We start from the raw sequence: 23386 nt of genomic DNA, 5'->3' as shown, positions 1-23386 counted from the left end.
CTAACACTATTATACAACTTATAATTCATTTGATATTCCCGCGGCAACGCGCAAGTACTAAAGCTCTAGTGCTCTCTAAAATTTAGCTAAGAGTTCATTAAAGACATTCATTATTATTGGAGATATTGTAATTTATTGTTCATGTGAGTCGATCCTAATTGATATCTTGTTGATTAATAATAATATTAAACAGGAAAAAATAGACATATTCCTTTTTAATTATAAGGGCCGAAACCACTTGATATTCCCGCGGCAATGCACAGGTACTAAAGGTCTAGTGCTCTCTAAAATTTAGCTAAGAGTTCATTAAAGACATTCATTATTATTGGAGATATTGTAATTTATTGTTCACGTGATTCGATCCTAATTGATATCTTGTTGATTAAGAATAATATTAAACGGGAAAAAATAGACATATTCCTTTTTAATTATTCTTTCTGGAAAAAAAGAGATAATTCTAATCAGATAAACGTGGGTTGGTGACTGGTCCAGGTCGAGACACGAAGGACAAAATCTCTATACGTAACCAAGCTTACTTTGATCATCAGCCGTTGTAGCATCGTCGGCAAGAACTAGAGAGAGGAACATTACACACACACACACACACACACACACACACCCACACACACACACACACACACACACAAATATTCTACACAATTAGTATATATACCATTACCAGAGCCTGTCTAAAACACCCATTACGGAAAAGCCATGGAAGAAAAGGCATCTGCCGGGAAGAGCATGTACGGTAGTTCTCTTCTTGTGCCTAGTGTTCAAGAATTAGTAAAAAAGCCAGTAACCACAATCCCACCAAGATACATACAGCATCATCATCAAGATGGTAACCAAGAGCATGAGATGACCATCAATTCTGATTATCATGCTCATCAAATACCATCCATTGACGTGCAGAAATTGCTTTCCCAAGAATCAACCATTTCTGATTCTGAACTAGCCAGGCTCCATTTTGCTTGCAAAGAATGGGGTTTCTTCCAGGTAATTAGATTACCTAGCTTTTTCCACTTACATCTTTCATCAGATTGTTCTGATTGTTTTTTGGCCACGAGAACTTCTCGATGATCATTTAGTCCAGTATATCATCTAGTCTTCGTTGGTGATGTGAAGATTAGTACATATATATGTAATCATGTAATTAAATATAAGGTTTTTATCAAAAGTCGTCTACGAAGAAATTGACCCCCAGCATCAAGATGATCACTAAACTTGAAAATCGATAAATGTAGTCTTTGTAAATAGGTGTTGCAAATCAATGTGGTCCTTTGTCACAATTATGTCAAAAATCATGTTGTATACTGATGTGCCACATATATATGTCCTACAAGATTTATGGGTTTTATCACAAATAATCTTTGAAATTGACTCACACCATCAAAGTATATTTAGTTTTTTGTTCCTTTTCTTGGTGAACTTGGCTCTACTTTCTAGTCCTAACCCAACCTTTTTCACCTTGCCTGCATACAGAATTTTTAGAATTTGCTAATTCGTAGGTTTTTGGCCATATTATTCACTCTATATGTTTTTACAGTTGGTAAACCATGGTGTGAGCTCTTCCTTGGTGGGGAAAATAAGGACAGAAATTCAAGACTTCTTCAACCTACCCACGGAAGAGAAGAAAAAGTTTTGGCAACAGCCAGGAGACGTGGAAGGTTTTGGACAAGCCTTTGTAGTTTCTGAAGACCAAAAACTCGACTGGGCTGACATTTTCTTCTTGAACACCCTTCCTGTCCAATTGAGGAGGCCTCACCTATTCCCAAAGCTCCCTTCTCCTTTCAGGTACTCTTGTTATCTTAAACATGTGTTTATCTGTGATTTTGTGCCTTATGAATGTGAATGCACGAATATATCGAAGAGTAATGTTATTTGATAAAAAAAGAAAAATAGAAAACTGACCTTATTGCTGTTAGATTACAGAGAAGAGTGATTATTATAGGATTTAGAAGAAATGTAACTTTCAGAAAGAGAATTCACAGAGAAGATGATTCAACTTCATTTCATCATTCAGATCTGATCAGAATGTGTCCAACCATTTTCAACAAATGTAGTGCACTGTTTTATCTCTCTCTCACACAAGAAAGAATACATCACAGCCATTCATTTCATCTATCCTATGAGATAGCTACATTTGTCACTCTATATTACTAACTGTCATTCAATCTAGAGCATTCATTGTTGGAATGTAATCCAATGGCTCTAATTAAAAAACAAGTAAAAGACATTGCTTTATTTCAACTAAAACACTTAAACACTAACACTCCCTTCTAAGTGTTTAGCTGAAATCACTCCCAAAGCCTTCCTCAAATACTCAAATCTATCCCTTGCCAATGCTTTTGTAAAGATATCAGCAACTTGTTCTTCAGTTTTGCAGTAAATCAGATCAACTTCACCATTTTGCAGAGCATCTCGGATGAAATGAAACCTTCTGTTTATGTGTCTTGTTTTATGATGTGCCACGGGATTCTTAGAGATTGCAATGGCTGAAGTGTTATCACAGAGAATCTGAGTTGGTTCCACTTGTTCCTCTCCAAAATCTGATAAGACAAATCTTAACCAGATGGCTTGAGCAGTTGCTTCTGCAGCACTAACATACTCTGCCTCTGCAGTGGACAATGCTACACTGCTTTGTTTGATTGAGGCCCAAGAAAATGCTCCAGAACCAAAACTAAAAGCATATCCGGAGGTGCTCTTCATGTCATCTTCACTTCCTGCCCAATCACTATCACAGTATCCAATAAGCACAACATCTTTACCCTTCTCATATGCAATTCCATAGTCCAATGTACCTTGGATATACCTTAGCACTCTCTTTGCAGTTCCCATATGTTTCCTGGTTGGATTATGCATGAATCGAGCAAGTAGACTTGCAGCAAACATGATATCAGGTCTTGTAGCTGTTAAGTATAACAGACTACCTACAATCTGCCTATAGAGACTTTCATCAGCCAATTCACTTCCATCTTCTTTGATTAATCTTTCATTTGTTGCAAGTGGAGTTGCAACAGATTTGCACTCCTTCAATCCAAATTTCTCCAGCAAGGTTCTTGCATATTTCTTTTGATGCAGAAATATACTACCTTCTGTTTGTATAACACCAAGTCCCAAAAAATGATGTAATTGTCCCAAATCAGACATTTCATATTTTCCCATCATTTCTGCCTTAAACTCATTCATTAATGCACTGGAACTCCCTGTATATATAATATCATCAACATATAAAGAAACAATGAGAATTCCTGCCTCAGTGACTTTGATGTAGAGAGTTGCTTCACTTGGACTTCTATGAAAACCAGTACTGCAGAAGTGAGAGTCAATTTCCTTGTACCAGGCCCGTGGTGCCTGTTTCAATCCATACAAGGCTTTCTTGAGCTTGTAAACTTTATTCTCCTTGCCTTCAATCACAAAACCAAGTGGTTGATCTACATATACTTCCTCATTTAGAACTCCATTCAGAAATGCTGACTTTACATCAAGTTGGAACAACTTCCATCCTTTCTGTGCAGCAAGTCCAATTAAAGTCCTAATAGTATCAAGTCTTGCCACAGGAGCAAATGTCTCATTAAAATCGACCCCAGGCTTTTGAGAGTATCCCTTAGCCACTAACCTTGCCTTATTCTTCTGTATAGATCCATCTAGGTTCAATTTTGTTTTGTAGATCCATTTGACACCAACAATTGGTTTATCAAGTGGTCTATCAACAAGTTCCCAAGTACAATTTTTCTCTATCATGCCAATTTCTGCTTGCATGGCCTTCTGCCATGACTCATCTTGTGATGCTTCCTCAAAGTTCTCAGGCTCAACTATGCACAGATTGCATTTTGCATACACTTCTGTCAAACTCTTGAACTTCAAAGGTGTGTGATCATAGTCTTGAGGACCTGTGTTACTCTGCATTTGCACCAGTCTTGAATCATTTTCAATTGACTCATTTGCTTCAGATGAAGATGCTAAGAATTCATCATTTTCATCACTCTTATCACTTGAATTTTCTTCCACATTTTGTTCACACAATTTCTTTCCAGGTATGGATACACTGATGATTTTCTCAGATTATGACTCCCAATCCCAGCAAGCATTTTCATTGACTATTACATCTCTTGACACAATTATTTTCTTTGAGATAGGATCATAGAGTCTATACCCTTTCTCACATGTGCCATATCCCAAAAATATGCATTTAGTACTTGTTTCATCCAATTTCTGTCTAACCTGTCTTGGAATGTATGCATAACACACAGAACCAAAAATCTTTAAGTGTTTGATCCCTGGTTTTCTTCCACTATATGCCTCGAAAGGAGTCTTCTTATCAAGAGACTTGGTAGGACATCTGTTCAAAATATACACTGATGTATTAACAGCTTCTGCCCAGAATTCAAATGGGACACCCTTTTCAATCATCATACACTTTGACATCTCAACTATGGTTCTATTCTTCCTCTCAGCTACTCCATTCTGCTGAGGTGTGTATCCCACTGTAAACTGTCTTTCCATGCCCATTTCTTCACAAAATTCCCTGAATTCAACAGATACATATTCTCATCCTCTGTCACTTCTCAACTTCTTCAATTTATATCCACTTTGCAATTCAACTGTGAGCTTGAATTTCTTGAATACACTAAACACCTCTGACTTGTTCCTTAAGAAGTAAACCCAACACATCCGAGTGCAGTCATCTATGAAGGTGAGAAAATACTTATTTCCAGCCTTTGTAGAAATCTGCATGGGTCCACAAATGTCAGAGTGAATGAGTTCAAGAGGTTGTGTGGCCCTCCATGATGCTTCCTTTGGAAATGCATCTCTGCAATGCTTCCCAAGAGCACACCCTTCACATATCTCATTTGTCATTTCAAGATCCGGCAAACCCAACACCATATCATGCTCTTTGAGTTGTTTCAAACTGCTCAAATTCAAATGTCCTAACCTCCTATGCCAGATTTTAGAAGACTGAAACACACAAGTCTTTAGAGCAACCTGCATCTCAGGTATAAGTCTCAAAGGAAAACTTCTATTTCCCTTCATTGGTATTCTAGCTATCAGATTAGACATTGAACTATCATCATATATCTCTGCAGTTGTACCTCCAAACACAAGAAAGTAACCGTGTTCCATCATTTGCCCTACACTGAGCAAATTTTCTTTTAACCTTGGAATTAACATCACTTCTTTGATATATCTCCTTCCCATTTTGGTATCAACTACTAAACTTCCTTTCCCTGTGACTTCGATGAGCTGTCCTGTACCCATCTCTACCTTAGCAGTCATATTTCTATCAATGTCAATCAGTAACTCCTCCCTTCCAGTCATATGGTTACTACAACCACTGTCTACATACCATATATCTTCATTTTTCTTCACATTAACATTATTGCAGACATAGAACATGGTAGGAGTATCATTGACTTGATTAACAAAATTCACATGTTGATTAGTCTTCTCCTTCTTGACTCGGCAATCTCTTGCAATATGCCCCAACTTATGACAACTATGACACCTTGGTTTATCTTTGAACCAACATTCACCAAAATGCAATTTATCACAATGAATACAGGGATTCTTAGCTCCTTCAGAAGTACCTGCAACTTTTCCAGTTTGATTTGCAGGTCTATGTTCTCCTTTCTTCCATTTAGACTTCCAATTCTTCTGTGGTTTGAACCCTTGATTCCCATTGTACTTATTCTGTTTTGGAGCAATACTGAGACTAACAAATGCTTTCTCAGTATGAGATTCATCATGCCGATCAATTCTTTGCTCATAACCTTTGAGAATAGCTACCACATCTTGAACATCAACAATATCTAGATCCTTAGTATTTTCAATCACAGAAGCAATACTATCATAGGACCTAGGTAAACTTATTAGCAACTTTTGAACGATTCTCTGATTACTTATCTCCTCACCATAGCTTCTCATTTGACTAATCAAATCAAATAACCTAACTAGATATGCAGAGAAAGCTTCATTTTCACCCATTCTAGTATATTCAAAATCCCGGCGTAAGCCTTGGAGTTTCACAGCCCGTACCTGTTTATCTCCCACAAATTCTTGTTTCAGCACATTCCAAGCAGCATTTGCAGTCTCTTGGATTGCGATTCTCGGAAAGATCTGATCCGAAACCGCGCCTTGAATGATTCCAAGTGCCTTTGCATCTCTGACTATATTCTCCTTCAATAACTTGCTTTCAGCTACAGTAAGTTCTTCATCCTTCTTCGTCGAAGTTTCGACACCATTTTCGACGATATCCCATAGCTCGTGCGATCGGAATATTGTCTTCATCCGAATCTGCCAGAAATCAAAGTTTTCACCATTGAAAACCGGTGCACGAAGATCAGCTCCACTCGATCCAGCCATGTGAGACGAGATCTAAGATCACTACACTTTCTTCTCCGCGTTTTCTTCAGTGAGAACTCAACGGTCAGTTCGAGCTCTTCACTGTGAGCTTCACAGATTCACGCCCAGTTGCAGAGGATGCAACCCGGCTCTGAGGCCATGTTAGATTACAGAGAAGAGTGATTATTATAGGATTTAGAAGAAATGTAACTTTCAGAAAGAGAATTCACAGAGAAGATGATTCAACTTCATTTCATCATTCAGATCTGATCAGAATGTGTCCAACCATTTTCAACAAATGTAGTGCACTGTTTTATCTCTCTCTCACACAAGAAAGAATACATCACAGCCATTCATTTCATCTATCCTATGAGATAGCTACATTTGTCACTCTATATTACTAACTGTCATTCAATCTAGAGCATTCATTGTTGGAATGTAATCCAATGGCTCTAATTAAAAAACAAGTAAAAGACATTGCTTTATTTCAGCTAAAACACTTAAACACTAACAATTGCTGACAATCTCCGATAGACCAACATCCCCCCAAACGGTAAAAACCTACCCGCACAACCTCAACACCACCCAGGCCACCACTCGAATCCCAACCGCTGCAGGAACACCACCGCTCCAAAACCGCCCCACCTTCGCCCTTCTAACCCTCCTATGGACACTACTTTCTCGTCGCAGAACTCAAATCGAGATGGCACAGCATCACGAAAGAGCGAGAGTAGAACCCAGACACTAGATAAAGAAAACAAGCATAGGTCAATCGGCGTGTTCGTGGACATGGTCATTGACAACCCATTGCAAGCCTCGAACTAATCATGACGTCGCGGACATAGCGGTTGGCAACCCCTGATGAGCCGGCATTGACGCCGCTGTGAGTGAGGACATGCAGACGAGGCAAGGCATTCTGATTGTTCCTTACCAGCCTTCCAACTCAAAATCACGAGGATCAATGCTATAGCGCCTTACCACCAACGCTGGGTTGCGATTCTGATTGTTTTATATTTTTCATCTTAGGGATTTTATTTTATTTTAGGGAGACTTTGGATGCGGTCCCTAATTATGAATAATCTTTGACTGAAACTTTTTTGGTTTTCAATTTTTGATCCAAGTCCCTAAAATTAATTGATAATTTATTTCTATGTACGTTACTATATTTTTTAAATTAAAATTTAAAATTTATAGTTGTTTATAGTAATGAGATTTTAAATAAAAAACATAATTGATGGGATTAAAAATATTAAAATATAAATATACTATTGTGTGTGTGTGTGTAAACATGGGTACATTCATAAAAAATAACCAAAAAGTTATTGTATCAAAACATGGGTACATTCTTCAAAATGGGTACATTTAGCAAAAATAAAAATGGGTACAAATAAATAAAAAAATATGGGTACAATACAAATAAAACTTTAAAAAAATATGGGCACAAAAAGAAATTAATATATGGGTACAAATTAAAATTGAAAGGAAAATTGGTACAAATTAAAAAAGGTTTGCAAATTAAAAATGGGTACAAACTAAAAATAAAAATATATGATAAAAAATTTAGCCATAAATATAAATATACTAATTGTAACATTTTTAATATTAAATGAATATATTTAGAAATAAAAAATATTTTATTATTGAAATAATTAATGATATTATTAATACAAAGGACCTTGATCAAAAATTGAAAAGTAATAAGGTTTTAATCAATAGAGTAGTAAAAATAAGGATGAAAACCTAATTACTCCTTTATTTTATAAAGTACATAAATTATGTTATATTGTGGTCAATGCTAACAAATATTATGTCGTGAAATCTTAAAGTGGGTGAGAAGATAAAAGTCTGAGTTAGAATATCAACCCTCTAAAAAAATCATTGACATTAATCCAATTTTCTATTTTTACAATTTAAAAGACTAAAAACTAATTTATTTTGGAATTCCTTAGAAATAGATCCTTACAACTTCTATTTTCTAGACAAAAACCCACCTAACTTTAAATATCTAACTAAAACCCAAAAATATTTCAACTCATGCCACTATATCCAAATCATATATTGGACACATTTTATTATTATAAGATATATGTGAAAATAATTTACCTATATTTTTACAATGCAGAGAGACTTTAGAAACTTACTCATTGGAACTGAAAAACCTAGCCATGACTATAATATCACACATGGAAAAAGCTTTGCAGACGGAAGCCAAGGAAGTGACCAACTTATTCGAAGATGGATTGCAAGCGATGAGGATGAACTATTACCCTCCGTGTCCTCAGCCGGAGACAGTCATCGGTCTGACCCCTCACTCTGATGCTATAGGCCTCACCGTCCTCCTACAAATCAACGAAATGGATGGCCTCCAAGTAAAGAAGGATGGGATTTGGGTTCCTGTGAAGCCACTACCAGATGCCTTTATTGTGAATATTGGAGACATTCTAGAGGTAATGATATACACTGGTAATTTTAACATTTTGAATATTATCTTGTTAGATACATAGATGAAAATGTTATCTGACTGTCAAATTTCATATAATTGATGATCTGATGAATGTTGATAATGAATCCTACATCTGAAAAAGAAGTTACCCTATATGTACTTGAAAGATATTAGGCTACTCTCTATATTACTAATTGGTTTTATGGTGAAACCCTAATTTTTTTTCATGGTACTAGAGCAAGTTGGCCCATGTGCGAAGCCCAACAGCCACACGTGCTCCACGTCACCCAGTTAGTGTTGTCCACGTGTTTGGCTTGAAAATTTGTCACACGTGAGGGGGCGTGTGAGGATGTGAAGGTAAAAAAGTTTCACATCGGTGAAAACTTTGTAAGGGTTTATAAGATGTTAAACTACTCTCCATGGTTCATGTTCTAATTTAATTTTACACCGTGACTTATAAAAATATGTGGAAAAAAATAAAAATTTTACTCCAACATTACCCGGTACCAATATTCACTCTGGTGAGGATAAAAATATCTGGTAAAAAAAAATATTTACTCAACATTACCCTGTACCAATATTCACTCTGGTGAGGATAAAGACTAGTGTTATTCATGTCATATTTATTAACATGTAAAACATTACCCTGTACCAATATTCACTCTGGTGAGGATAAAGACTAGTGTTATTCATGTCATATTTATTAACATGTAAATCTTTCTCATAGCTTAATCTTTAATAATTTATGAGTGCGTGAGTGCGTCTTCTATTTTGTGAGAGACATGTTGAACAATTATTTAATAAAACAAAAAAGCTTGATCCTTAATAATTTATACCTATTGCAGCTATTACTTTTCATTTTTAGTGTTTAAGTATGTGCATGTATGCATGGCAGATTATAACAAATGGGACGTATCGTAGCATTGAGCATCGTGCAACTGTGAACTCTGAAAAAGAAAGGCTCTCAGTCGCCACATTTTACTCCCCCAGATTTGGTGCTGAGATTGGCCCGGCCTCCAGCTTGATCACTGAGCAAACACCTGCAGCATACACAAGGGTGGCAATTGAAGAATATTTCAAAGCGTTTTTTGAACGTAAGCTTAATGGAAAGTCTTTTCTTGACGAAATGAAGATTAAGTATAATGTTAAGCAGTAGAGAGAGATCTCTGAAGAGAATAAAGGTGTATGTTGTAAACTTAATATGCCCAAATTAATAAGTGTGGACGCCATCTCTAGTTGTTATCGTACATTTTTGTATCACATTGATGTATCATCTTATATGGCAAGTGATGCATATATACAACATTCAACAAGACAAATGACGAGGATGAACAAGAGACAAGACAAGTGATGTACCATCTTATAGAATGGAGTTGTCGCGAATCTCGTGACTCATAGAACTGCGGAAGGGAGACGGGGTGGGCGGTGGCTGAACAGGAGACGTGCTGGCCAAATGACGAGGATGATGAAATGGACCTGTACAAGAATTTTGGGGTAGACAAAGAAGCCTCATAGTAAGATTCATTCTTAACATATTTTTTTACGTGTTGCGAATTTTTAAGTTAAATGCACGAACAACACAAATGAAGTAATGTAAAGCATGTGTGACCGTTATACTTTACATGTGGAATAACCTGCTCTAATATATAAAAATAGTGGAGGTTCCACACTAAATTCAAAAAGGAACTAGCTTGATTAGAGAAAGATATATATATAACCGAACATGAACATGATTGAGAGAGAGAGAGAGAGAGAGAGAGAGAGAGAGAGAGAGAGTACATCCAAAACATCCCTTGCTTACACCATATGCATTAGGCAAAGCTATGGAAGAAAGTTGAAACAAAGGTATCCGCAGGGAAGGGCTTTTACGGTGGCTCTCCTCCTGTGCCTAGTGTTCAAGAATTCAAAAAGAAGCCGATAATCACAATCCCACTTAGAAACCAACAAGTGCATGAGATCATCATCTCATCAAATACCATCCATTGACATGCAGAAATTGCTTTCCCACAAGAACCAACCAATTCTGAAGCTGAACTAGCCACACTCCATTGGCTTGCAAAGAGTGGGGTTTCTCCCAGGTAAGTAAATTACCTAGCCCTTTGACTTAAGATTCATTAACAGTTATTTATTTATTTATTTTTATTAACTTCATAAATGAGAAAATTACACTACAAATCAGGAATATATATATATATATTGCATGTATCTTGGTGTAGGACAATATAATTTTTTATGGCAAAAATTGTAGTGTATATGAAGAGATTTTTCAATGTGCCCGAAACATGAGACAGAACACCACATATCATTATATAATTGGAGGGACATTTGAAAAAAAAAACTTTCCACCAATTGTATAATAACATGTGATGTTCTGCCCGTGTTCTAGGTACACTAGATAATCTCTCATAAATTAAAGAGTATGATTGGTATAGAATTTTTTTAAGGAGCTCCTAAAATAACTTTCTAGTCTTTTTAGCTACAATTTAACTAAAAAAAATGAAGAGCATAATTGAAGATGCTCTTGTATATTTAATTATGGTTGACCTGTTATATATGTAGCTAAATTTAGCAACCCAAATATTGTTCTATCAAACAAAACGAAAAGATATGCTGGATAACGAAGAAAGATGAAATGAAACACAAACCCTCAATTAAGGGATAATTGATCTTTGATCACTTGAGTTGCATGCTGCTAATTCACTGCTACTACAAAAGTACCCGGTAGTGTCATTTTAAAAAAGTGACAAGAAAAACCCATTTTTGTCGGATATTAGCAAAAATTCAATAGAAATTCATGTAATGGCGGATAAAAAAATCGACAACATTGCTTGCGTCACTAAAAGGCTTTTGCTGTCGATTAGTTCCCTTAAACCGCCAAGAAAAAGGAAAGCATTTAAAATTATAAAAAGATCAATGACGTCGGATACGGGTGACATTAATTGTTGAATTTCGTTGGATAAATAGATACTACTGTCGTCCATAACTGCCGCTAAATCAATTAATAATTAAAAAATTAAAAATAATTATGTTTGAATAAAATAAAAAATAAAGTTCAAAGAGAATAGCATTTACATAGATTTATGAAAACGCACCGGACATGATTCGAAACGATTCACAATTTAAAGGGATTGAATAATTAGCTATTGATTTCTTCAATCTCTGTTTTATTTAGAGATGTGATATCCACACACCTTTTTTACTTCTCTCACACCCTTTTAATTTTCGACAGTTGGATCGGATGAATTGAAGAAGATCAAAGACAGAAATTAACAAGAGGTGTGGGAGAAGTAAAAAATGATGTGTGGATAGCACATCCCTTTATTTACTCTTTCATTATCTAAAAGGCTTTGACCAACTTTCTCAATGGCCAAGTAGCTTTGCTGCTGTTTGGAGGTTTCCGGCTGGCCTTCATCTTTGCTCCTTTTATCACCATTGTAACTTACTAACTTTGTTAGTAATAGTCTAGCGACAAAAAAAATACTTAGAGACTTTTAGAGAAAGAGCGCTAAATGAAACTCCATGATTTCACCATTAGGATGAAGAAACTCCAGATTTTTTTTTTTTAGAGAAAGTGCATTGAAAGAAACCCCAGATTCCAGTAATCCAATAACATAATCAATATTCAAAACACAAACTCGATTTAATATAAATAATTTAAAACTCACCACTTTTAGGATGCTTAAGTTGCTCCTCAAATTGTTCATCCATGGACAGTCAATGAGAAGTGTAGTAGGGAAGGGGAAGAGAAATGCAGCGGGGATGGGGAAAGGGAAGTGGAGTGCAGCGGGGAAGGGGAAAGGGGAAGTGGAATGCAGTGGGGAAGGGGAAGGGGAAAGAGAAGGGGAGTGCAACAGGGAAAAGGAAGGGGAAGGGGAGTGCAGTAGCGCAAGAAGAGTGAAGGAGAAAGAGACGCGTGAGGGTTTTGAAATAGGTATTTTGATATTCTTGTCGAATAAAACCACCAGTAATGTCGGAAAAAACTTACACCAACTCTGAAAAACTAACAAACCTACTATAGTCAGTATCTGACACAAACTGCAATGATGTTGGTTAAACCGACACCACTCTTCATCAACTGACATCACTCTGCCCAATTCCTAATTCCGTCAGTTACAACCGACACCACCAATTCCTCATTGAAGTTTGAAAATTAAAACACATCATGTCGGATAAAAGTGCTAGAAATTATTTTTGTTGGAAACAATGCATTAGTAGATAAAAGTGTTTAGGGTTTGAATTGTGTTTTTTTTTTTTGTTCTTCTCCTTCGAGAAGGCTAAATAGAAGATACAACTTGTCATACAAGTAATATTAAAAGAATTATAACCAAACTAGGAAACATAATTATATTCCTAATCTAATTTGGGCTCACGCCAACACTCCTCCTCAAATTGGTGCAGAGATATCACCTAGGCCCAACTTGTCGAGTGAGTCTTGAAACCTTCTTGCAGAAACTGTATGAGTTAGAATATCTGCCAACTGTTCTTCTGTCTTCATGAACGGAATGTCAACCAACTTAACATCCAACTTTTCTTTGATAAAATGTCTATCCACCTCAACATGTTTGGTCCTATCATGCTGCACCGGATTGTTAGCTATCTCCCGTGCTGCTTGATTATCACAATACAACATCATAGAACCTTTTGGTTTAAACCCTATCTCAATGAGTAGAATTTGAAGCCATAGAAACTCACAAATACCATGTGATAAAAACTTCTGAAGATATTACCCACATCGCTTTTATTTTTCGTAAGGTACAACCAAGTCATTCTGGTGCAGTCATTAACAAATGTTACAAACCAACGCACACCATGCTGAGTAGTAATCGAAGATGGCCCCCACACATCAGAATGAATTAGCTCAAAAGGAATTGTTCTTCTATTCAAACTCGGGGAATAAGAAGCTCGATGACTTTTGGCTAATGTGCAAACATTACACTTTAATGAAGAATCTGAAATATTACCAAATAATGATGGAAGTAATTATCGCAAATAACCGAAGACGACGATGCCACAACTGAATGGTCTTCAACTTCCCACTATCACGACCTTGAAATTGATGAACACGGCCCTGTGCAACATCATCAACATAGTACAACCCCCTTTTCTTAGTACCACGCCCAATGATCGCCCGAGTTCGGATATCCTGAAGTAAACAGAAAGATGGAAACATTTGCACAACATAGTCTAATTGCTCGGTGACCTGTCCCGCATATAACAAATGGCTAGAGAGTGTGGGAACAAGTAAGTAGTTGTGTAAGGAGAGAGTAGGAGTGAGTGCAATCGTACCCCCTGTAACCGGGGCAACACCTCCATTAACTGTGACAATACTATCCCATGCTGGTGGTGGGGTTGTAGAGTTAAATAAAGTACGATCATAAGTCATATGATCAATGGCTCCAGTGTCAATGATCCAACCTGTATCAAGATCAACAAATGCAATTAAGGCTTTGCTCGTGTTACTTGGATCATCGGATTGCGTTCGGAAAGCAAATTCAAGAGTGATAGCGATAGGCCCGGGTTTATTTCCTGCTTGTTTTCCGCTGGTGGGCTAAGCAAGTCCTTACCCAATCTGATGCCGACATCATCATCTGTGCGTTGTCCAACCTGGTTGTGGGCTGCAGATGAACCTGCTTGCTGCCCAATTGAACTACGCGTGCCAGACTCGGCAAGCCCAGTTTCATTCACACAGGAGGTTAGCTCCACAAGCAAGGGTCCATCCTCAGCAACTTGGGCCTGCGCTGGGCGTTGGTGGGTGGATTCGTTTGAGGCAGGGATTGAACCCATGATACGAATCATGGTTTGATTGTCAGACATTGAAGGCAGCGGGTTTGTGTTTTCTGTTTTGGTTTTTTTTTTTTTTTTCCTTTTTTTTTTTCGGGGCTTAGATTGTTTGTTGAAGTCTCTTGTCTCGAGACTCTCAAGATGCAGTCAGTTGTTTTGGCTTTTTGTGTTGTTTGTTTTTCTGGGTTTGGGTTGTAAAAAAGGTCTCTTGTTTCGAGACCTCTGAGCTTGATTCTAATAGCTGTTACGCAGCCAACAAAGAGAAGCACCAAAGACGACGGTGAACAGGATTAAGGTTTAGGGAAGAGACAGGCCGAAACCTGCTCAAATGCCAACATAAAAGTGTTTAAGGTTTGAATTGTGTTTTTTTTTATTCTTCTCCTTGGAGGAGGCTAAATAGAAGATACAACTTGTCATACAAGTAATATTAAAAGAATTATAACCAAACTAGGAAACATAATTATATTCCTAATCTAATTTGGGCTCACACCTACATTAGTGTCGGTTATATTCGACATTTTTAATTTATGTAGATTATAAGCAACAGTAATGCTTTATCATCCGACATCATGTAAAAAGGCTGTCAAAAATTTCTTATTTGACATTATTTTGTATAAAATCGCCACCAATCTCCGACACATTACACCAGTTTTGGAGTAGTGATTAAAGGGACAACTGCTTGATAGTAACGCAACCAGATTGCAAAACATACAAATATTATGAAGAATTAAGGAAATAATATGAACATTATTGGAAATTTGGAGATACATGCTTTTGATAGTTGTTTTTGTGAGACTCCCTCCATAATGTGAGTTAGCAATCCACATTTTTTAACCACATTAGTGTACCATCTGATGCGGCAAGTGATGTGTACATGCCACGCCAGTTAATTAATTTATCTCATTGGACGTTAGTTGTATGCATCACTTGTCACATGAGATGATACACCAATATGGTAAAAAAATGTAGCCTTACTAACATTACTACTAATTTGTCTCATTATAACAACCAAAAAAAGACGTCCACGCTTATTATTAGATGATAATTTCTGACAATTAAGACATCATTTGGTGGCATATTAATTTACAACATACACCTTTTTATTCTCTTCAGAAATTAACATAAACCTTTTTATTCTCTTTAGATAGATCTCTCTACTGCTTAACATCATTACTTAATCCTCATTCATCAAGACAAGACTTCCCATGAAGCTTACGTTCAAAAAATGCTTTGAAATATTCTTCAACTCCCAGCCTTTAAATGCTGCAGGGGTTTACTCAGTGATCAAGCTAGAGGCCGGGCCGATTTCACCATCAACTCTGGGGTTGTAAAATGTGGCGATTGAGAGCCTTTCTTTTTCAGAGTTCACAGTTGCACGATGTTCAATGCTACGATACGTCCCTTTTGTTATAATCTGCCATGCAAAAAGAAAAATTCTTATCAATTCAACTCAACTCGTTCGCAACACTACACTCTTTATATATACTCACCAGAGTGAAAATTGGTACTGAGTTGGAGTAAAATTTGTTTTACCAAATATTTTTCTACGGTGTAAACTAATTTGTAATATGAACTATATATACATTTAAAAAAGAATTGATCACCTGATGGTCAATGGTATGAAAATGACAGTTGGATAACATTTTTATCTATATATGTATCGAGCAAGATAATATTCAAATGGTTAAAGTACCAATGAAAATCATTACATCTAGAACGTCTCCAATATTCACAATAAAGGCATCCGGTAGTGGCTTCACAGGAACCCAAATCCCATCTTTCTTCACTTGGAGGCCATCCATTTCATTGACTTGTAGGAGGATGGTGAAAGCTCCACCATCAGAGTGAGGGGTCAGACCGAGGACCACTAGTAGAAAAAAAAGCTCATCTACCACAGTGAATACGCATGATAGATTGTAATCCACCACGAGTACTACGTTCGTTAGTAATCTGAATGTGATAAAAAATATCAGTTTTTACCACGGGCAATGCCATTGTCAAATGTGATATAACCACGAATTGTGACCGTGGTAAATTGGGACCTAAAACCACATGCACTATGGTGGTTGTGGATTACAGATCGACCACGTCTAATGCCCGTTATACAAAAATTTCCAAAAAAAAAAATGGCTTTTTAGCCAAAATGGTCTCTGAGATTTGCATAACACATCACTTTGGTCCCTGAGATTGAAAATCAATAGAAATTGTCCCTGAGATTATCCACCATCCATTATTTTGGTCCTTCCATTAAAAACTCCATTAAGTGTCCCGAAGCTCTTGGTCATAAGTTTGGGCAATTTTCAAAGCTTCGTAACTCAATCGTTTCTTAACCAAATTCGACCCATAATATATTAAAATGAAGATAGGAAAGTGTAGAACAAGATTATATATATTTGAAAGCCCAATGGTTGCCAGAGATGGCCAGAAAATAGCCCGAAAGGTGACTGGTCGGCGGGAAAACTGGAAAATTCGCCGGAAACTGGGTAAACTTTAAATGTTCATAACTTCTTCGATGCTCAACGAAATCGAGTGATTCAAAGATTAAAACCATACTTCTAGATGAGACGAAGAGAATGATACCTTTTTTGATAGCTAACTCGTCGTGGTTTGTCCGAAAAGCGGCTCGAAAGTGGCTAACTAGAGACCAAGACAGCCACTTTCAAGCTATTTTCCTGCCAAACCACGGCAAGTTAGTCATCAAGAAAGGTACCATTCTCTTCGTCTTGTCGAGAAGTATGATTTTTGTTTTTAAATCACTCAATTTCATTAAGTATTGAAAAAGTTATGAATATTTAAAATTTACCCAGTTTCCAGTAAGATTTCCAGTTTTTCCGCGGACCAGTCACCTTTCAGGCTATTTTCCGGCCATCTCTGGCAACCATTTGGAATTTTCAGGCCATCTTTGGCAACCATTGGGCTTCCAAATTTGTATAATCTTGTTCTACACTTTCCTATCTTCATTTTGATATATTATGGGTCGAATTTGGTTAAGAAACGATTGAGTTACAAAGTTTTGAAAATTGCCCAAACTTCCGACCAAGAGCTATGAAACACTTGATGGAATGACCAAAATAATGGATGGTGGACAATCTAAGGGACCATTTCTATTGATTTTCAATCTCAGGGTCCAAAGTGATGTGTTATGCATATCTCAGGGACCATTTTGGCTAAAAAACCTAAAAAAATATATAAAATCATTTACTATATATATATATATATATTATTTATATATAAAATTGCACATTTACTATGATTTAATAATTCCATAAAAAATCATGATTCAAGTACTACAAACTATACACTAAAGCTAACAACAAAATCGATAAGTTATACTAAAGAAATACCAAACTACCCACAAAGTATCAAATACGCCTCTAATAACAAGAACATTGTCACTTGAAGACTTCACATTTCTTTGGACACCTCCAAACAAAGGAGTGAACTACTGCCCTTAATGCTTGAGCCTCAACAATTGTTGCCTCTCTCTATATGCATGGACATAAGCATATAGATCTATAGGTGGGAATATACATTTGATCTCAATCAAGAAAAGTGAATAGATATACAAAACAAGCCAAAAGTTAACAAGTAAAGACTTGACCAGATGTACGAGTCTCCAACAGTCCATACAAGAAGCCAAAAATTAACCAATAAAGACTCGAACAAATATACATAACAACTTTGACAAGAGCACGAGTGTAAAATTAACATTGCATATACAATGAATGGAGTAAATACATAACTTAGGGTTCGAATAGTGTATGCAAACAAATGAGTAGAGTTTAGTCTTAATAAAGAAAAATCTCCCAAAATAGAGAAATAGAGCGGTAGTACCTGAGAAAGCTCTCATAAAGCAGTTAAGTGAAAGAGTTGGCGATGTTGTGTTAATTGTATAATCTTCATGGCACTTGTACCATTTTTACCTACATTTCACACACTGATGTCAAGTCACAAGAATATAAAAGGAATCATCACAATCCAAATAATTATTGAACCATACTGATTTATTGTTGTACCTTGTATTGTATCAAATATAATTCAATAGTAAATTGCAAATTGTATAACCCTGAATTAACAAAAGCAACAGTAAAAGAAAAAGAGGCGTTAAGACCTTTAAGCTATTAGACCATCTCCAATGGTTGGGCTAAAAGCCAAATATTTTAGCCCAGAAAATTTAGCCTTTAGCCCAGAAACAATTTTTCTACTCCAACAGTTCTGGCCTAAAATTTTAGCCCCGGATTATTAAAGAATGAACTTAGGCAATTTTTTTTCTTAAATTAAATTAAAAAAATAAATAAATATATAGACTAACGTAAATTAATTTTATGAACATTTTAATCTAAAAAAATTTAAATTCCGATAAATATTGAAAAATCACTAAATTTTTCACAAAGCAAGCCTTCAACTTTCACCATCTTTCAACCTTGGGCTAACTTTCAATTCACCAACCGTTCAACACCAAATTTTTAATTCACCAACCGTTTAACACCAAACTTTCAACTTTCACCAACCGTTCAACTTTCATCAATCATCCTCTATATAAACATATGTCCAATATTTGTTGATCACACAACCTTTCAACCTTCAATCATCCTCTATATTCACCAATCTTTCAACTTTCAAAGAGTTTTTGTTTCCTAAAAATCCTCAATATCACATCAATGAGTGATAAAAGATGCATAATTGTACAACGCCGAAGTTGAACTTGTCAACTTGTTTATGAAATCTGAGCACCATGGAGAATCTAGCCATCGTGGTTCTGTCACGGGCGTTCATATATGCAGCGTGATAGAGAAAAGTGTCATGACCAAATGATGAAAGATTATTTCATCGAGCGTTCGAGATTTCCTGCTCATGATTTTTGGAGGCGGTTTCGGATGAGGAGAGAGCATTTTGAAAGCATCTTGAACGCAGTTATCAATCATGACCACTACTTTGCAAGGAGGCTAGATGCCGCAGGCCGACAAGGTCTATCACCTCATCAGAATCTCACATCTGCTTTTCGCATGCTAGCTAATGGGTGCTCTATAAACTCAACTGATGAGTATTGCCGACTTGCAAAAAGTACTGCTATTGAGAACTTGAAGCGCTTCTATAAGACAATTGAAGGCATATATGGAGCCACATACCTCCACAACCCAAATCGTGAAGACTTGAAGAGGCTTTTACGCAAAGTAGACAAAAAAGGATTCCCTAGCATGATAGGAAGTCTCGATTGTATGCATTGGGAGTGGAAGAATTATCCTACTGGTTGGGCTAGTCAATTCAATGGCTGTCATAACAAGCTAACCATCGTGCTCGAGGTTGTGGCGTCTTATGACACATGGATTTGGCATGTTTTCTTCGGCGTTCCTGGATCAAACAATGATATCAACGTTCTTTGGTCTTCTCATTTGCTCGAAAATGTTGTCAATGGATGGGCACCATAATTTCGGTACAAGGTAAATGGTAATAAGTATGAGCTAGGTTACTACCTAACTGATGATATTTATCCTAGTTGGTCTACCTTTATCAAAAGTTTTTCTCATCTCGATAGTGCAAAGAAAAAATTATTTTCGCAGAGGTAAGAGTCTTACATGAAGGATGTGGAGAGAGCGTTCGAGATCCTACAAGCTCGATGAGCCATTGTTAGAGGGCCAGAACTATTTTGGTAGTTCGAATACCTCCATTCAATCATGATGACGTGCATAATTTTGCACAACATAATTGTGGAAGATGAGTACATCGAAATTGAAGAAGATTCGGACGAAGATGTGGATGATGACCAACCAACACATGCGAGAGCTATTGCAAGAGATGTTGAATATCTCACTCCAACCACATATGAGACCCGACAGGATAGGGTCACCTTGAGTGAGTATATGCGACGTTTAAATAGAATTCAAGCTCCTTAATGTCATGACACACTCCGCAAGGATTTGGTTGAGCATGTATGGCACCAAGAAGGTGAATGTTGATGATGTTGGTTAAGCATTTATGTAATAATTTTAAGTGTACTAAGTTGTTATTTTCTAGTAATAAATTTAAGCGCCTTCTTGTGCAAAGTATTTTGTCTAGTACGTTGGATAAATTATTGAATGGAGGTTGATTTATTGAAGGCATCTATTCTACATCAAAATGTGGAATAATAAGTACAATAATTATTGAAGGCATCTAGATTAATAGAAACAATACAACCGATAATACATAAACCACATAAACTTAATACAACCGATAATTCATAAACCACATAATTAATAAACTACATAAACTTAACACAAACGACAATTAATAAACGTAATTAATAAAGCACATAATTCATACACTACATAAACTTAATAATCATATCCACCATCTTCACTTGGTGATGGACTTTGTTGAAATCTTGGGATATAGGATTTAGAGGATTCATCATCTTGAAACATACTCCTTGAGGCAGACTTTTGCAAAATTTCCTTTTACTTACCACGTAAGAACTTCTTCCTCTCTGGATTGTATTTGCTGAGGTCCTCCATCACAAATTCAATTTCAAATCTATCTTACTCCCTATCTGAGATTTCCTTCATTTGCAAACGCATTCAGGCCATTTCTTCATGGCGAGCGCTATGGGTTTCGTTCAATTTTGCAATTCCGGTACCAAAGTGTCCACTCATCGGATCTTGGGTCTTCCCTTTCTCTTTGCTTCCTTTTGCTTATCTCTTCCTGAGGGCCTTGCAAAAGAAGGAGATGTGGTCATTTCATCGACACCTTCATCGACGACATTTGTTTGTGCGGCTTCACGTTGAAATAATCTTCCCCATTGTTGGTCCGCATCGGTACCCTACCTCAGACAATCCTTGAGGACATCCCAAGCATGTTGCAACTTAAAAACTTGATTTTTTGGTGTTACTCTTGTCTTGTAAATTTCCATTGCTTTGTTACCCTATGCAAAAAATACATAAAAATAATTAGTTGCAAAATAATATTATGTACATGACAAATAAAATATTAAGAACAAAACTCACAATTTCTGTGGCGCTCCTTCCACTAGCCATGCCAACCACGGCTCTCTCCAAGCTTCCCTTCCATAAAGTGCATGCTTTATTGATAGTCTTCCACTGATCATAAACACCACCACCATCCCGCCCACCGCCATTGTAGTTTTCTTGAAACTTTGCAATGATTTTATCCCACAAAAGCTTCTTATTTTGATTTGTGCCAACTACACCATCTTCGCTAACAGAAACTCATGCCAAGCATAAAGCAACATCTTCCTCACAGGTCCAATTACGACCTCTAATATGCTCTCTTACCATGTTGAACAATTTGGAAATGGAAAGAAATGGTAGAAAGATAAATTGGAAGAATTGTAGGAGAAATTTGAGTTTTGTGTGGATGTTTGAACAAATACATAGGTATTTATAGAGTTTTTGGGTGAATTTTGAGTTAAATAATTTTTTAAAATTATTTTAGCCATTGGATTTAAATTTAGGCCGTTAGATTTTTTTTTACCGTTAGATTTGATTATATTCGATTTCAGCCGTTGGATTCAATGTATTTTAAAATAACATATTTAAAAAAATTAAATTTGAATCAGACCGTTGGATCAACCAACGGTCCGTTAAACCAAGCCCTTGGATTCAAATTATAGCTGTTGGGATTTTTGGTTGGTCGACAAACGGCTGACAGCGAGGACCACCCTTGTCGGGAAAGGTTTGCAAGCGCACCGCATGGGGTGCGTTGGAGCGTGACCGAGCCGAGACTGGCCCAATTGCCAGCGAGTCCAGTCGCACGGGGGGGATTTTGGGGGCTATTTGGCCCAACTTTACCATTTGCCCAACTTTAACATTTGGCATTTAGCTCAATGTTTTAGCATGGGTTGGAGATTGTTTGGGGGGGGGGGTAGTTTAGCATTTAGCCCACCATTGGAGATTGTCTTAACAGATTAGGTGACGAAAATTGTATTTAAAGAACAACATGCCTGCATCCTTAAATGTGGAATCCTTAGATGCTTGAAGTTCAACAGTGCAAATATAGATCCCCATACTAAAATATTTGAGAATATCAAACACTAAATTCACTGATAACAGAAAATTTGATCAAAATTGTTTAAAAAAAAAAAGAAACTACATAATAAATCTAAATCCAATTCTATCAGGCCACACTTAAAAGGAATAATAACATATCAAATTCAAGCTAAGCACCTCAGAATTTCCCTAATTCATACCTCTTTTAGAACAAATAAATCCGACATTTCCCTTCTCTGCATAACCCAACCACTTGTAAAAACATCTATACTGGCAGCATAAGCCAAATTTCAACCCCTTTTTTTCCTTCTTTTCTACTTCTATTAGTCACATAATAGCAGTTCCTTTACAAAATGGCAAAGGAATTAGAGTAAATTGTAGCAATGGTCCCTCAACTAAAAATCAATTACCATTGGTCCCTCAACTTATCAAAATGTGTAGCTATAGTCTTTTTCATCAATTTCTTCAAAATTTTGTAAAAATAAGTTATGTTGGAATAACCATTTATATAATTAGGGTCCCTCAACTCATCAAAGTGTGTGATTATGGTCATTTTTGTCAACTACGTCAAAATTTTTGTCAAAACGAGTTATGTTAGAAGGATCATTGCTACAATTGAGTTAAAGTTAAGGGATCATTTCTCCAGTTGAATTAAAGTTGAAGGACCAATGATAATGGATTTTTAGTTAAGGGACCATTGCTTCTATTGAGTTAAAGTTAAGGGATCATAACTATAATTTACTCAAGGAATTAAGGAAACAAAAATAGGTTCGAAGATAGCATCGTTGAGTCTTCGAGGACATCAAAATTGAAAATGAGAGCAGGATTACCT

General features: G+C 36.5%; 3 protein-coding genes across 3 annotated transcripts; 2 read left to right on the top strand and 1 right to left on the bottom strand.

The window, feature by feature from the left end:
* Positions 1-536: 536 nt before the first annotated feature.
* Positions 537-10409, top strand: LOC126590033 (protein SRG1-like). Its single transcript, XM_050255509.1, has 4 exons — positions 537-999; positions 1550-1797; positions 8468-8792; positions 9684-10409. The coding sequence occupies exons 1-4, from the start codon at positions 715-717 to the stop codon at positions 9942-9944; spliced, it is 1119 nt and encodes a 372-aa protein (XP_050111466.1). The 5' UTR covers positions 537-714; the 3' UTR covers positions 9945-10409.
* A 5433-nt stretch (positions 10410-15842) lies between these two features.
* LOC126590468 (protein SRG1-like) lies at positions 15843-16564 on the bottom strand. Its single transcript, XM_050255921.1, has 3 exons — positions 16507-16564; positions 16279-16436; positions 15843-15983 (listed from the first exon to the last, which is right to left on the bottom strand). The coding sequence occupies exons 1-3, from the start codon at positions 16562-16564 to the stop codon at positions 15843-15845; spliced, it is 357 nt and encodes a 118-aa protein (XP_050111878.1).
* Positions 16565-19347: 2783 nt separating this feature from the next.
* On the top strand, positions 19348-19998 carry LOC126590467 (uncharacterized). Its single transcript, XM_050255920.1, has one exon. The coding sequence runs from the start codon at positions 19348-19350 to the stop codon at positions 19996-19998; it is 651 nt and encodes a 216-aa protein (XP_050111877.1).
* Positions 19999-23386: the final 3388 nt, after the last annotated feature.

Source organism: Malus sylvestris, chromosome 11 (genome assembly GCF_916048215.2).
Source record: "Malus sylvestris chromosome 11, drMalSylv7.2, whole genome shotgun sequence".
Classification (NCBI taxonomy): Eukaryota; Viridiplantae; Streptophyta; class Magnoliopsida; order Rosales; family Rosaceae; genus Malus; species Malus sylvestris.
The sequence above is the reverse complement of the archived record's forward strand: the minus strand, read 5'-3'. Positions and strand labels throughout refer to the sequence as shown.